General features: G+C 37.9%; 1 protein-coding gene and 1 long non-coding RNA gene across 3 annotated transcripts; one reads left to right on the top strand and one right to left on the bottom strand.

The window, feature by feature from the left end:
- Window positions 1-587: 587 nt before the first annotated feature.
- On the bottom strand, window positions 588-2,094 carry LOC132141971 (DNA polymerase delta subunit 4-like). Of its 2 annotated transcripts, none has more exons than XM_059551617.1 (5): window positions 2,024-2,094; window positions 1,362-1,463; window positions 1,133-1,222; window positions 834-945; window positions 588-727 (listed from the first exon to the last, which is right to left on the bottom strand). In XM_059551617.1, exons 1-5 carry the CDS (start codon window positions 2,067-2,069, stop codon window positions 703-705), a joined length of 375 nt encoding a protein of 124 aa, XP_059407600.1. In that variant the 5' UTR covers window positions 2,070-2,094; the 3' UTR covers window positions 588-702. The 2 variants fall into 2 exon arrangements, with proteins under 2 accessions (XP_059407600.1, XP_059407601.1); XM_059551618.1 differs by having other exon boundaries at window positions 1,905-2,080.
- Window positions 2,095-2,802: 708 nt separating this feature from the next.
- On the top strand, window positions 2,803-5,272 carry LOC132141970 (uncharacterized). Its single transcript, XR_009433979.1, has 6 exons — window positions 2,803-2,937; window positions 3,042-3,147; window positions 3,918-4,146; window positions 4,486-4,608; window positions 4,775-4,893; window positions 5,144-5,272. It is a non-coding gene; the product is annotated as an uncharacterized LOC132141970 (long non-coding RNA).
- Window positions 5,273-17,513: the final 12,241 nt, after the last annotated feature.

Raw genomic sequence — 17,513 nt, 5'->3', positions numbered from 1 at the left:
ATCAATCTTAAAATGCACTTGTCTATTGAGTGGTCGATAATTTGTATCAGTGAAGTGACATCAAAGTGGATTATATACATATATTGGTAATTAGGAAATATTACAGCACTAAGGATCTTTAGTCATAAAACATGCACTCCGTGGCTGTAAATTACACAAACAAGTGGATGTAGTATTATAATATAGAATAAAACTGCATTTCTGTGTAGCAAATCCATTTTAAATTTCAAATAATTAGTATTAAAATCACTAGTAAAGGTGGTCATTATTAATCGATTGGTTTAACAACAATGCCTCCAACTCAGTGAATACCTGAGTAAATACTGAATGCTGCTAAAATGTTCTCAGATCATGACTTATTTGTGCATATTGTTCAAAATAGGCCTTTTAATGTTTACTTTGTGGTTTAAGTTTAAAAAAAAGTACTTATAAAATGACAGAATAGTCAACGTGACAGAATATACTAATAAGATGGATTAAATAAAAAAAAGCATATAAGGATCTGTGTTACTGATATAGTTATGCATATGGAGCAGGTCCACAGAGAGTAAATCCTGATTTATAAATACCTGAGACTCAACAATAGCTTTTGTGTATAAAATGTTTAATAAAATGTAGTGAAATAAACAACAAAGCAAACATAGTAGAACATATCAAACACTACAAAATTTCTCATCTTTCTGTCTTTTCTCCATCAGTTTTTCAGAGGGGATAGTCACACCAGAGACTGAAACGGAGCAAGAAAGTGAGCATTATAGTGACAGGTTTCGGCTGGTTTTTGATTGTATCTGCATGTGGGAGAGAGAGAATATGTGAGTGTATGTTTGTAATACCTCTGTGTGTACTCTTGGTCAGTGCTCTGCTTCAGTAAAATGTCTTTAATCTCCTGCGGGGGATTCAGCCCATGCAGTGCTGCCCTCTCCCATCTCTGCAGTCGACTGATCCCTAACACACACACACACACACATACACACACACAAACACTATTATTATTATATAATATTTGTATTTTTAAAAAAAATTCAATACCTCGAAGTGATGCAGATGATATTTTCATGGTTTCATTATTTTACAGAGAGAGAGATCGGTTAATACAATGAAAAGAGATTGGTTAATACAATTAATGACGCACCTGTGCATGGTCCGAATTTCCACTCCTGATCAAACTTCTTAAGTTCTTGAAGATCTACTTCTCTTTCACTCAGTTGTGGGGGCTCAGGCTCTGATAAGTTATAACATTGTTATAAATGCTGCTGAATCACCTTTGAATAATTTGCACCATTTAGGAATATGATGACATATTGCAGATATCTGATTTCAATGAAATATGCACATACACAAAGACAAACATACTATCCCACCTGCGATTGGCGGTGAAGGACACTTGTCTCTCTTGCCACCTCTCCTTGCCTTATTTACAACCTTGAAGGTGTCGGTTATGAGGCCACGCTTTTGTGTCATATCTTAAATTAAAGGACTTTATTTATTTTTTCATTGTTAGTTCATGTTAACAAACGTAGCTAACAAGTCATACAGGTTTCCAACAAGAGGATAAGTTAATGACTCGTCATCATTATGTTCATAATGTTTATATATACATATACATATTAATCGACACTCGTGTTTTATACATTCTGTCAATAGGACATATCACAGCATCGCACAGTAAAGAACATTTTTGGTCAAAGATGCTATCCAACATTAGAAAAGAAGCTCACGTATGTAACAAAGAACAAACAATTCGTTTTTGTGTAGAGTTCAAAATAAATTGTGTTAAACCGACCAGTTATGGCAATCTTTATTTATCAATCGATCGATTGTACATCGCTGCTTCCGACTAACGTTAAACCGTTTGCAAAATTGCACGTGAATCCCCTTAGAAATGTATGAAATTCACGGCATACCTGAATGCTGCTAGAATGTTGTCGGACGATAAATTATTTGCGAACGATGACAGCAGTCTTCATCAATAAAACTTTTCAACTTTCGCTTTGAGGTTCGATCGTTTACAAAACATACGGACATTCGATATGAAGGGCGGGGCTACGCACAGAGCGTGATGGCGTCATGACGAACGCGCAACAAAAACACTGCGCTGCGCTCCGCAAATCTACGCAGTACGCGCTTTCTTTTACTGTCTATATGAGTACGAAACCGCCTTTATCCTCTCGCCGAATAACAGTAATGTTGATTGAGACATCTCACGTATTTCATTTTCTATGCAATAAAAGTGTTCGAAATAAACTAGTCCTGTTGGAAATTTACTGTCAGTTCAAAATGTGTAGCTCGTCACAAAAATAGAAAAACAATAGCCGAATATGGCAGCTTTGCTTGTTCCATGTATTTGTTTAAATTTAGAAAAAGCATTTAAAGTGCCTCTGCAAGATATTAAGATTCGCAAAGACTTATTTTATAGCGCAAAGCTAAATGACATCACACACCAACCTGCAACAAAGTGTGCCACCTCACAACCAATTAGGAGACTTCTACCAATACTGTTGAAATATAACAGATTTCATGTCAAAAATCTATTTGAATACTGTTTTATGTAATATTTATGATTTTACCTCTACAGTCTCAGCTTTTGAACATCACAGGTCCACTCTTGTCTAAGCTGTAGTGGCTGACATGAATGACACGCTGAAATTCAGTGATATTTATCAGGAGCTCAAGGGCACCTCTGGGTGCAGATGCTGCAAGTCTGGTTTCTGAGATGTTATTCTAGAAAATGTCTGACTGACCTTTCTCTACAGAATGATGGGCGTCTTCGCTTCAGTAAGTAGACAGTGGTGTATAAAAACAGTAAGACTGGGAAGGTGGACAGCATTCTGGTGCCTGAGCTCACTGTGGAGGTGGAGGTGAGTCTGTCTGGGTCACGGCATCAAACTGTGCACCAGCACCGGAAACATCTACAAATATTATGGCTTCAAAGACACTGTGCGTCAGAGATACAAAATTAATTCAATAAAATAGATCAATTTGCTCCACCCTCCACAGTTTCGTTCCATCTTTTACATTTTCCCCCATCTCTTTATGCACAGGACCTTGAGAAGATCTCAGAGTACTTCAAAGCCAACTAAAAAATGGAGCTGATTGAGAAAGATATGTGTGTGAAGGGCTGGAACTGGGGCACTGCTAAATTTAATGGTCAGTGCATTCATGATACAACACCATGTCTGAGATATGTACAGTATAACATTTTTATAGTGCCCTTATTTAAAGTTTATATGGTTTGTAGGATGAGAAGTTCAATATTAGAAGAGGACTTTTGACACTGTATCAGTAATAGTAGAAATAATCAGTTGTTGAGAGATTATATTGCTATGGTTGATGTGTCTGCCAATATTTGGCATTTTTAATTATCAAATCACTGTAATATGTCATATTTACCTACTGTACTGTATGTAGAGTTAGAACAACCAGGTTTTTATTTGGAAAATTAGTATTTACTTCCTTTTTTATTCATATTGTTGAATATATATATTCAACAATTTATTTACTTGTGCAAAAATACTATAGTTGGATTACAGAATCAAGCATAGCTACTTAAATGTTTTAGATTTTATATCAATTTCAAATATTTCTTTTCATACTGATTCATTTCCATTTTTTAATCTAATTTAGTACATTTGTAAAATAAATAAAAATATACTTAGAGCAATTGTTATAACTGTGTTATTTACAATCTTTAAGTAAATACTATGATATCACAAATTGGCTTTATATAGGTTATCAGCCTAATACATCGCTATCTGCCATTAATAAACTAGACCACTAGTAATAAATCCATGCATGATATTTATTAGAAATAATAGGAGACTGTTAATAGCTAACCAGCTGTGCATTTTGATAAACTTAGCCTAAAATGTATTTTCACTGCCATATCCAAGTAGAAAACATGTTGCCCTTCTTTTCAGGGCCATTGCTTTCATTTGAGGTGAATGACAGTCCTGCGTTTGAGACTCCACTCGCCAGTGTATCCCAGTGTGCGACTGGAAAGAATGAGGTCTCTGTGGAGTTTCATCAGAATGATGACACAGAGCTGTTCCTCATGGAGGTGCGCTTCTATGTCCCAGCCACCACAGGAGACGAGGGTGTGTGTGCGCCACTACCTGACAGTGACCAACAGATGGCAGAGTTTACAAAGTAATTATAATTACATGTTTAATTGCCTATAAAGCCTGGGCTTTAAATCTTTCAGATTACCCCAAATATGATCATCCTCATGCAAGGGACACCCATCCTGATATTAAGCTATCAAATTTAATTTTAAAAGCCAATGTAACTGAATTTAATTTGAACAATTAATATTATAAATGTGTAAAACATTATTTAAAAAATACTTGTCACATTGATTTTTATAGTACTGTACTGTTAGATGTATCATTTATTAAAATATTTATTTATAATATTATTTTAATCAGCTTATTTTTTATTTGGTTGTTCAGTTTAATCTTATTTTAGAATTTTACTGATTTTGCACAGACACCAGTTCAAGCCTAAAGTAAAATCTTTTGGATCCGTAAAGCCCACTTAAACTGGAAAATAATAAGCTCCCAGTACTATTCACTGCTGTTTCAGGCATTTGCTCAGAACATTCTGTCAAAGGTAGATGTCATCCAGGCTACAGGAGATGCTGTGTGTATCTTCAGAGAGTTACAGTGCCTCACACCTGGGGCAGGTACACATACAGACACATAACATAACACCTTTTTGTTTTCTCCTTAGAATATGGTGTGAACTAGCCACGTTTAATGGTTTTTGCTCTCTGAAGGTACGATATTCGTATTTATCTGACGTTCCTCCATCTGCATGGTGAGACGTAAGACATAGACCACAGTGCTCCACCTTTTCCTGTTGTCTCATAAGGACCAGTGGCAGATGTTCTTTGTGGTGAGAATGGCATCAGTCTGTGAAATTATCTATTCTCTCTATCTGGATCCATCTTTAGGGCTAGTATTAATGGCCTTTGTCTATTCCATTGATCTACTTTTGCTGTGTATTAATTTGAGAATTGTGCTGAAATAAGACGTCTATGTTAATGTTAATATTTGTGACCTTTTGTCTGTTTCAGATCAGTCTGGACCCGCCCATTAAACAAGGTCAAACCCGCTATCATTTTCTCATTCTTCTGTTTTCCAAGGACGAGGATATCAGCCTCACTCTCAACAGGAATGAGTGAGTTAAAGCGAGAGAGACAGAGAATAAGGTACACCGGTGAAGGATGAGATGAATGTCAAAAATAAACTGTTTACTTTTGCTGCCAAGAATAAAGGCAGATACCAAAAATGTATTTTGTAGTTGCATTTATGTTAAGATATATTCTGTGTAGTTTTACTATATGTCACCCCACTCTCTTATATTCTGCAGGGATGAGGTGGAGAGACGTTTTGAAGGGAAACTTAATAAAAACATGTCTGGCTTTCTCTATGAGATGGTCAGCAGAGTCATGAAGGCCCTGGTCAACGGGAAGATCACAGTGCTTGGGAATTTCCAAGGGTAAAACATATTTAACATTGCAAAAAAAAGTTGCAGTAAAAGTCTGGAAAAGAAAAGTATTTTTGTGAGAACACCTCAATGTCTTTTTCTCTCCCTCTTTTCTCTATAGTCACTCAGGTGCTCAGTGTATAACATGTTCATATAAGGCCAGTTCAGGGCTGTTGTACCCTCTGGAAAGAGGTTTAATCTATCTGCACAAGCCCCCAGTGCACCTGCGCTCTGAGGAGATCTCCTGCGTGAACTTTGCTCGTGGTACCACCACCACCCGCTCCTTTGACTTCAAGATTGAGACCAAGCAGGGAAATCAATACACCTTCAGCAGCATCGAGAGGTACCCATGATTCTACCATATTTTCTGCATTATAATGCACACTTTAAAGCCTTAAATTTTGTCAAAAAACAACAGTGCTTCTATTCTATGCGCCTTATAATCTGGTGCGCCCTATATATGAAAAAAGTTCTAAAATAGGCCATTCATTGAACGTGCACTTTATCATCAGGTGTGCCTTATAGTGCGGAAAATACAGTATTTGTTTATGTCTTATACTGGGGCAAAAGAGACCCTCTCTTTTAGTGACCTGACTCCTTCTACATTAGATGTTAAAGGGAAAAAGTCAAAGCTACTTTATGCACATTCCAGTGTTTTCAGTTTGACACACATTATAACTTAATTCACCAAGGCATCAGTTAATCACATCACACTACTGTGTGAGAAACAACACTTTATGCAAAATTAAAGGGGATAGTTAATCTCAAAAGTTCTTAATTATTTTTAACATTGACAGCCAGTCAGAATCCACAACTTTAAAGAGCTCAAGCATTTTAGATGACAAAACCACAGCACACACTCAAAATAATCAGAACCGAGTGTCAAATGTGTACTCTTTTATCTTTGATGGCTTCAAGCAGATGTCTCATCCACAAAAAGGTGGTAAAAGGTGGCTCACTGCTGGTTATGATTTGATCAGCTTAATGCTGTGTTCAGATCACACAGACTTTCATTAAGACCACAACAGTATTATGTTACTGTACGAGAAAACCTTTTGTATGCTAGATATTTCTGAGTGCTATGAAGACAGCGTTGCACAAGGGAGTGCTTTTGAATGAGTTAACACTTATTGCTTATATGAATGTGTGTGTGTGTGTGTGTGTGTATGTGTGTGTGTATGTGTGTGTGTGAGAGAGAGAGTGAGAGAGAAAGGCTGGGATGAGGAAATGAGTGGGTTTAAAATCTTTTTCTTAGAAAACGCTTTTCTCTGTCTGCTTTTTTTTACAAATCCTAACTTTGCAATGGCATTTTGATATTGCATTAAAATAATTTTAATTTGAACTCTGTCAGGGCATGAAAGGTAATGATGACATGTACAGTGACTCAGACGATGACAAGCATGATGCATACCTGGAGCGCATGAAAGAAGAGGGCAAGATCCGTGAGGAGGCCAATGGCAGTGACGACACAGAGGGCGTAAGTAGTGAGTGGCAACCATAGACTGTATAAAAACATGGACGTAGTGTCCGTGATGTCACCCATAGGTTTCTGAAGAGTGTTTCTGAAGCTCAAAGTTGGCAGAGCCAGCCGTCACCATCTTGGTAGCATTTAACTCCCGGATAATCATAAATGGGCAAAGATGAGGGACGTGGATGGAGCTGGTTGCTAAAACCACGCCCACCTAGCTTGACAGTGGTTACAGTAGGCAATCCACATGTGGCCACACCCTTAAAAGTTCGGAACTTTAAGGCTTAAAATAATGGAAACGGATGAGTAATAATAATAATTATTGAGTAATAGTAATAATTTTTTTCCTCATTTTTAACATGGGGAGTCTATGGGACCGACTCCCTTTTGGAGCCAGCATCTAGCGGCCAGGCAATGAATTTCAGTTTTAGTCACTTTGGTGTTGGTTTCACAAGTTAGAATGTTGCTGCTTGGTGTCAACTCTCTGAGCCAATCTGTCAGCACGCTAAATATGATTATGTGTTTAGAGGACAAGTGTAGAGCCCTGCGCGGGACTGTTTTCTTAATCCTGCTCCTGTGACGTGTGTTCCTGCCCCACCTGCTCCTGCAAACATTTAATACTGAAAATTATTTTTGCATATCAGGGAGCCGCTTTTGGCTTTTGAATGAGTGCTCACTGTTCACTGTCACTTTGGATTTCATGATCACACGTACTCTGTGTAAAATTAGCACATCTTACAAGTTAAAGGGCTCCTATTATGCTTTTTAACTTTTTGAATTTTAGTCAGTTTGTAGTATGTATGTTTAAGCATAAAAAGTTCTACAAAGATACAAATCTCAAAGTCCACTCCAAAGGGAGATATTTCGTTTTAGAATTGTGCAATGTTAGTGGTATCTAAAATGATGGTTTTGTTACAATCTTATTTTCAGCAGAAATCACTATATTGTGATATATATTGTTATCGTGAAATAAAATGACCTATATTGTTACCTATTATTCTTATTGTGACACAAAATTTTGGCCATATCGCCCACCCCTAGGTGCAGGTGTTTAAATGTCATGAATAATAACTGATAGGAAAATGTTTTGTGTGAGAAATTAACATTTAACTTGTTTTTTTTTTTTTTAGATGAGTCTTTTAGTCCTGGAGAAGATGATGATGAAATCGCAGAGGAGTAAGAGGCTTTGTGTTGATATGACACAATTTTAATTAGTGGTGCTAGCAAAGGCAAGTTTTTTTTTTAACTCTGTTTGCTTTTTTACTCTCAAATTCAATGCTACTTTGTGTGTTTTTGTGTGTAGAAAAGGAAAAGGACAGCAGTGCCCTCAAGAGGCCAATGAGTGCCTACATGCTCTGGCTGAACTTGAGCAGAGACCGCATTAAATCAGAACCCAGGCATCTCTGTCACAGAAATCTCCAAAAAGGCTGGGGAAATGTGGAAACAGCTTAGCAAAGAGAAGAAAGAGGTGACAAACAGACATTTCAACAGTTAATGGTTCAGATTAGAAGGAGATTGTTTCTCCTTCTAATGGTCTTGTTTTGAACTTGAACTGATACAAATTTTTCCACCAGGAGTGGGTAGCAAAAGCAGAAGATGCAAAGAAAGAGTATGAAAGAGCGGTGAGAGAGTACAAGGAGCGTGGGATGGGGAATGCATGCTCAGGCAAAGAAGATTCACATTTCTCTGCATTCCCAAGTCCAAGTTTGGTGAACTCTAAACTGCAAATTCATGTCACAACTGATGCAATGTGCAAAGAAATTTTGTATTTTCAAAGTAGTATGACCGCATCTTGTCAAGCAGTAATTTTCTTTTCTGACACATGTTGCCTATATGTTACTATATTGAATGTAAAATAAAGCAAAATGTGAAATTCCAAATTTAGGTACACAACTAATGAATTATTCCAAGATTTACCTCAACAGGAATTTAAAAAAAAAGTGCAGTTTAATAAATGTAATAAAATGAAATTAATTAGTTCACATTTAGATTAAAAAATATTACAAATGTAGATTCTTCTTTAATAATTAAAACAAGTTTTAATTTTATAGCCTTAATATGAAACACGTGTAATCTTTAAAAAAAAAATTGTGACAATTTAAGTCTTTTTTTAAAGACTTTTTAAAAATCTTTTGTAACCTTTTTTTATCTTTTTTTTGATGATGATGAAAATATGTTCATTGTATTAGTTGTCTCCCTGTCATTCTCTGTTCCTGTTATTTTTTTATACAGAGGTCTAATGATGAAGAGGAAGTGGTCTGTTCACCGCCTAGCTCCAAAGAGTCTGGTTTACACTAACAGACACTAATGACAGACACATTAAAAGAGGAGTGGAAGAAAACGCTATTTCACTTTCATCATTGTGGTGTACCTGAAGAAATCCTGATACAATACATATTACAGCATAAGATCTCAAAAGCTTTGTTTTAGTTTGTAAAGACTTTCATAAACACATGTACATACCTTTGGTAGTGTTGACCTCAATGAAATAGTTTGCCAGGAAATGAAAATACTGTCATTGTTTACTCACCATCATGTTGTTCCAAACCCATAGGACTTTTTCTTCTGTGGAATATAAATGGACATATTTTGACAGAAATTAATTTATTCCATGCAATTACAATGAATGAGGACTATAGCTTTTTAAGGCACCATAAAGGTATCTGTCACGGTTCATGAATGCACCGTCTCCTGCTCGTCTCTTGTTACGTCATGTTGATTGTTTCATGTGGGTGTTACCGATGATACCATCTGATCCTAATAAATATCCAGTACTCGCATTTGCCACCTGTCCTTAATTGCAGACGTGACAGAACGATCTGACCAACAATGGAGGCAGCGAGTAACCCGTCATCTGCCTTGGAGGAATTTCTTAGCGCCAGTGCTCGGAGGATGGACTCCCAGGAGAGGAATCTTAACGACACTGGTCGCGCAGTTCAGGCTTTGGTGGCGCAGGTGTCCGAGCTCACCCAACAACTACAGCTTCTACGAGTTCCACTGCGCCGCTCACACCGCCCGCTCTACTGCGGGGGGACCGGTCATCACGCTTACATCTGTCCGGTAAAAGGCCAAGCCCGGTAGTAAGTATGAGGCTACTATCGGGTGGGATCTCCGCCGAGAAGACCTCATCATCATCTACGCTCCTCCCGGTAAGACTAAGATGGTCAGCACAGATTCACGACTGTCAAGCACTACTGAACTCAGGGGCTGAAGGTAATTTCATGGACAACACACTAGCACACAGACTTTACATTCCCCTCAGACCCCTCACGCACCACATCACAGTTCACGCCCTTAATGGACAGAGACTACCGGTCATCTCTCACATCACTGAAGACATCACCCTCATCACATCAGGCAACCACTCAGAAACCATCTCCTTCTACATCCTTGACTCTCCTATGGCACCCATAGTCCTCGGTCACCCCTGGCTCATCTTACACAACCCCAACTAAATTCCATCCTGACCTGGAGTAACAAATGTCATGAGTCTTGTCTAGTGTCTGCTTGTCCTTCTGTTTCTATGTCTGTGTTTCAGGAGGAGGCAGTGGATTTGTCTAACGTGCCCGCGGAGTACCTCCACCTGAAGGAAGTGTTCAGTAAGTCTCGTGCTGCTTCTCTCCCTCCGCATCGTCCCTATGACTGTGCCATAGATTTACTGTCAGGTAAGTCTGGTAAGCCTAAAGGCAAGTTATATTCACTTTCTGTTCCAGAAAGGGAGGCTATGGAAAAAATATATTTCTGATTCTCTAGCTTCTAAGTTCATCCACACTTCCTCTTCTCCAGCGGGGGCGGGGTTCTTTTTTGTGGGAAAAAAGACGGATCGCTCCGACCTTGAATTGATTACCGGAGACTGAAAAACATCACGGTAAAGAATACTTATCCTTTGCCGTTGATGTCTTCAGCCTTCGAGAGGTTGCAGGGAGTGTCGATTTTCACGAAATTGGACTTGCGTAATGCTTATCATTTGGTCCGCATCAGGGAGGGGGATGAATGGAAGACCGCTTTTAACACCCCCAGGGGGCACCTTGAATACTTGGTCATGCCCTTTGGGCTCTCCAACTCCCCAGCGGTCTTCCAGGCATTCGTCAACGACGTGCTGCGAGATATGATTGATCAATTCATATACGTCTACCTAGACGACATATTGATTTTTTCCTCTTCTCTCCAGGAACAAGTGCAGCACGTTCGACGAGTGCTTCAGAGGTTGCTAGAGAATCGACTGAGGGAATACGCATGGATCCCGAGAAAGTTAAGGCTGTGGTAGAGTGGCCAAGTCCAGATTCCTGTAAGGCCCTACAGAGGTTTCTGGGGTTCGCCAACTTCTACCGGCATTTTATTCGCAACTTCAGCCAACTAGCCGCACTTCTGACTGCCTTGACCTCTCCCAAGACTACGTTCAGGTGGTCAGACACAGCCGAGGCTGTGTTTGCCAAACTGAAGAGCTGCTCCTGATCCATCACGTCAGTTTGTGGTGGAGGTCGACGCGTCGGAGGTGGGGGTAGGGGCGGTGTTATCTCAACATTCTCCCTCAGACGACAAGGTGCCCCCATGCGCGTTTTCTCTTATCGATGATTACAATCAACAGTTAAGGGAGTCTGGGGACGCCAGGAGGCGTCCTTAGGAGGAGGGGTACTGTCACAGTTTATGAATGCACCGTCTCCTGCTCGTCTCTTGTTATGTCATGTTGATTGTTTCATGTGGGTGTCGATTGTCGAGCTGCAGCTCATTCCACCTAGCCTACTTGTCTCTTGTTTGTCAGATCGTTGTTTGAGGTCCTCCGTGCTTCATGTCTGTTCTTCCTCCTGTTCCGCTTCATCGTGTCTTGTTCCAGTTCGGTCAACCTTGGATTACCAGTCATCATCACGGATTACCACCACCACCACCTCCACCAGCGCACTCAAACTCCTCCTCACCTGTCTGTGCTGCCGTCGAGGTCCCTGCGTCACCCACCATCATCTCCTCACCATTACTCATCCTAATAAATATCCAGTACTCGCATTTACCTCCTGTCCTTAATCGCAGACGTGACAGTATCACAAAATATTATACCATACTTCTAGAACACTGTATTCTATAATGGCCATGGCTTAATGGTTAGAGTTGGACTTGTAACCCAAAGGTTGTGGGTTTGAGTCTTGGTACCGGCAGGGAGTGAGGTGGGGGGAGTTAATGTACAGCACTCTCATCCACCTTTTCACAAAATAGGTCTGAATGTTTCATTCATTTATCAGCCAATTTTTTTATGATACTTCTGGCTGCTTTTTCGTTCTTTCTGAAGGTTTTATGCAGCAAATGTATGTAATTTCCCTATTCGTTGTAGTTGTGTGGAAGAGACTTTTAGAACAAAATGTGTATTTTATGTTTTCCTGTCCTTGTTCGGATTTCTGTGTTTACCTGCTTGTACAGAGATTTTTTTACAGTAATGCTTGCCAAACACAACAGAAACTGTATCTTAGAGTTATTGAGCTTGCTCTATATGTATTTAAATTAAATTAAAATAAAATAAAATTAAATGTATTTCCATTTGAATAAGTTATTTAAAAAATCTCTTAAATATACAAATCTTTTTCACATTTGTATTCATCTTGTATGCATCATTTTTGAGTTTGTTCTGAGCTCACCATTTATTTCATACATTATTTTGTTTCACACACATTAATTGTACACATTTGTTGTAACATAAAAAATTTAGATTTTAACATTTTTCTTGTTATTATTCAGCTAATTAAAAGTAATCTTTAATTTATGACTCAAGTGAATATTCATGTCACGAAAACAGCAACTCGGCATTTCACAACCCTTACTTGTTTGCATGCTCATCAGTTTTAATTTGGAATGTACTATGAAATGTAGTGTGGTTTTTAAGTTAATGTGTTTGCAGCAAAAGTAAAAGCGTAGTAAAAACCAACAAACCCAACAACTGACTGTCTGTATTAGCTAATGGATGTAGAAAGTTCTGGAAAGTGTAATGGCCTTTAACTTTCAGCTGTAAAGGATATGAATTAGTGTGTAGAATATCAACATCAGCACAACATTTTAATGTTCATTCATTCTTTTAGTGATGTTATGGAGCAAAAAGAAAACAACCGATTGATTAATGACCATTCTTATAAGGGGACCCTCTCGACTTTGTTGGGACAAATTTACAAAGCCAGTTTCACTCTGGGCACCACCACCATTAAATCATTGCCCCCCCCCCCCCCCAGGTTTTTCTAGACCCTTACGAAAAATAATTTTATCCGAGGCGCCGTGTTTTAAATCAAACTTCGCTTATCAATACATACATAAAACACGTGCATATACACATATAAATTACTCACATATACATGCATACTACTGTATGTTCAAAAATACATATATAAAATACACGTGAACCCTAATATGAAATTGATACCAATACATATAATGTTAGCAATGTATGCATACACACTTGTGAATAACTTGCGTAAACATATAAACTTGACGCATGCATACACCTACAGACACTCGCACATATATATAAACTTGATCCGTACATACACATCTATTAAACACTGGCACATACATACTGTATAAGCTCGCTCCATACAAACACACCTGCACATACTCGCAAATACATATAAACTTGATCCGTGCATACACACCTAAACACTCGCACATAACATATAAACTCGATGCCGCATACACATCCATAAAACACTCGCTCATACACAAAAAATAACATTTACTAACGTATACAGTTAAGATGAGAAAAACATATGCATTATTTGTGTACACACATATATATATGCAAGTGATTTCATATGTGGATGTGCGTGAATTTGCAGTGTAAACGGAAATTGTGGTGTAAAAGGAAGTCATTTAAGCGTGAACGGAAGTAACCGCATTTGCATCATGGACAGAGATCTGTGTCATTCCTAACATAGACTGTATTTTTATTTTTTTTTTATTGAACACAGAACAAATAACATACATAGTACAGAGCATAACATAGGACATTCAGTGTAATATAAATTGACATTAATTAGTTACAGGGGATCTAAAGAAAATTTCATAATATTTTAAACATGTTAATGACTTTTTGTTTTTTATCAATTTCAATGAAGATATAAAAAAATCAAATTCAATTAAAAATACTTTAAATATAGGGGATGAGTTTAAACATTTTTGTTTGTGTATATAGAATTTCGCCAGCAATATGAATAAATTAACAATGTATTCAAGACCTTTGTTTACATTATTTTCATAGTACATAATAATATCCTTTAAAGAAAAATAGTATTTATCCTTTACAAGAGAAAAAATGAAATCTGCCAATTCCTTCCAAAACTTTTGGGAAATTTTACAATCAAAAAACAAATGTGTTAACACCTCTTTCTCTTTTTTACAAAAAGAACATAAATCATCAATATCAGAGTATCTTAAAATTATTGATTTAACAGGGTAGATGGTATGCAAAATTTTAAAATGTATTTCTTTAGTTTTGTTATTAATACAATATTTAAATGGGATTAACCAAGCAGTCTTCCAATTAATATTATCAATAATATAGTTCCAGAAACATTTTCCTCTAGGTGTTATTTTATTTTGTTTTTGGAAAATACTGTAAATATGCTTGTTATTGCATTTTTTACCAATCAGTTCAAGACCGTTTAAAATTAATTTTGGTTTTGTCCTTACTATAGAGTTGTAATGAATATGACTTTTAACCAGATGTACAAGAGTAGGAGGAATAGCTTTAATGACCAAATTAAATTCCTTAAAATGCACAGGGAAATTGTGGATTCGCATAAATTGTTCATAAGTTAAAAGATTTCCAAAATTATCAAACATATTAATCAGATGATTAATATCCCTGTTAAACCAATTCCTTAAAAATAAAGATCTATTGGCACTAGTTATATTGATATTGAAAGTGAGGAAAGTGAGGTGACATTCAGCCAAGTATGGTGACCCATACTCAGAATTTGTGCTCTGCATTTAACCCATCCAAAATGCACACACACAGAGCAGTGAACACACACACACACTGTGAGCACACACCCGGAGCAGTGGGCAGCCATTTATGCTGCGGCGCCCGGGGAGCAGTTGGGGGTTCGATGCCTTGCTCAAGGGCACCTAAGTCATGGTATTGAAGGTGGAGAGAGAACTGTACATGCACTCCCCCCACCCACAATTCCTGCCAGCCTGGGACTCGAACTCACAACCTTTCGATTGGGAGTCCGACTCTCTAACCATTAGGCCACGACTTCCTAATTTCGGAGAGAAGTCGACTTCCACATTATTCCATATGTAGGCAGTGTGAGGAGAGAAATTGTGTGAGTAGCAAATTTTCCATGCTAAAAGCACTTGCTGGTGGAATTTTGACAATTTAAGAGGGAGTTTAGAAATATTAAAGTCACAAGTTAACAGAAATTCTAAGCCACCTATTTGGTCAAAGAGACTGTGGGATGTGGTTCCAAAGGGAGAAACGATTAATCAAACATTTTTTAATCAAATTGATTTTAAAAGTTCTATTAACATCTTCAAAATAGAGTATTTCCAGACCCCCTTCAGCTTTCTTGTTAGTAAGAACCCTTTTCTTCAGTCTTTGGGATTTGTTTTTCCAAATAAAAGAACAGATTATTGATATCTTTAGAATAAGAATCTTTAACATATAAAGATAAGGCTGGATAGACAAATCGAGATAAGCCTTCTGCTTTACATACTAGGACACGACCATAAACAGAGAGATCACGTTGTAACCAACAGTTTAATAATGCTTTGGTCTTTTTTAATCTAGAGGAGAAATTTAAGCTTTGTCTTTTTGTAACATCCTTTGTTGCAAGAATTCCTAGGTATTTGACAGAGGATTTCACTGGAATATCACTTATAACTTTATCATTTAAATTGTGTAAAGGAAGGATTTCACATTTGGATAAATTTAGAATTAGGCCAGAAGCCTTAGAGAAAATGTTGATGAAAGAGATAGCAGTAGGAATAAGAGATGAGCTCTTTAAAAATAAGGTTGTGTCATCCGCCAATTGTGAAATTTTAATTTCTTTACCAAAAATTTGGAGACCTTGAATTTGTTTATTATTAGCAATACCAATGGATAATAACTCGACAACCAACAAAAATAAAAAGGGGGAAATTGGACAACCTTGACGTACTCCTCGGTTAAGGTTAAATCTTTTATAGGTGGAAGTATTAAGTATAACAGAACTATTAATATCATTGTAAAACATTTTAACTACATTCAAAAATGTATTTTTTTTTGTAAATGACAGCCGTTTGTTGTTGGCGGCTGTACTGCGTTTGAGCTCCGTCACTATATTCTTTTCATTGACTATTTTTAACTCAAAAATCAATTTTATACATCATCGTTTCCGTTTATATAACGTGTGAATATATCCTCTATTGTATTCTGCAACAAAAACAATCAGAGCGCCTCGCTATCACTAGTTTTATTTTGATCTCCCGGGTCCGCTATTAGCTTTTAGCCCGTTAGCATCGCTGTGATCATCGGAGACTCCATCGTCCGACACGTAAGTGCTACGTTAGCCGAAGGTAAAGTGCACACTCATTGTTTGCCTGGTGCTCGTGTTCTCGATGTTTCTGCGCAGATACCCGCGATCCTGAAGGTCGACGAGAGCCCCAGAGCGGTCGTGCTTCACGCCGGGGTTAACGACACCACGCTGCGGCAGACGGAGATGCTGAAGAGGGACTTCGGCAGCCTGATCGAGACGGTTCACAGCACGACGCCCGCGGCGACGATCGTCGTGGCAGGACCACTGCCCACGTATCGACGAGGACACGAAAGGTTCAGTAGACTTTTTGCTTTAAATGAATGGTTGTTATCATGGTGTAAAGAACAGAAACTGCTATTTGTTAATAACTGGAATCTTTTCTGGGAGCGTCCTAGGCTGTTTCGCGCTGATGGATTACACCCCAGCAGAATCGGAGCGGAGCTGCTCTCTGACAACATCTCCAGGACACTTCGCTCCATGTGACTAGTAAGACAATTCTCAAATAACTATTATGATGACTTTTGTTCCACCCGCTTAAATGATAAAAGTACTTGCGCTGTAAAAACTATTAAGACTGTGTCTGTTCCTCGAATAGTGAGGTCAAAATATAATGTAGGATCTAGAAAAAATCTTATCGTAATTAAACCAGAAAAATGTAAAGTAAATGAACAAAAACAGTTTTTAAAGTTGGGGCTCATAAATATTAGATCACTCACACCCAAAGCAGTTATTGTAAATGAAATGATCACAGAAAATAGTTTTGATGTACTCTGCTTGACTGAAACCTGGCTAAAACCAAATTATTATTTTGGTCTAAATGAGTCTACTCCACCAAACTACTGTTATAAGCATGAGCCCCGTCAGACTGGTCGTGGCGGAGGTGTTGCAACAATATATAGTGATATTCTCAATGTTACCCAGACAACAGGATACAGGTTTAACTCTTTTGAAATACTTCTGCTAAATGTTACACTGTCAGACATGCAAAATAAATCTAATGTATCTCTTGCTCTGGCTACTGTGTATAGACCACCAGGGCCGTATACAGAATTCCTAAAAGAATTTGC

This window comes from Carassius carassius, chromosome 6 (genome assembly GCF_963082965.1).
Source record: "Carassius carassius chromosome 6, fCarCar2.1, whole genome shotgun sequence".
In the NCBI taxonomy this organism is placed as follows: domain Eukaryota; kingdom Metazoa; phylum Chordata; class Actinopteri; order Cypriniformes; family Cyprinidae; genus Carassius; species Carassius carassius.
Note: the sequence above shows the minus strand (reverse complement) of the source record. Positions and strands in the feature narration are given on the sequence as shown.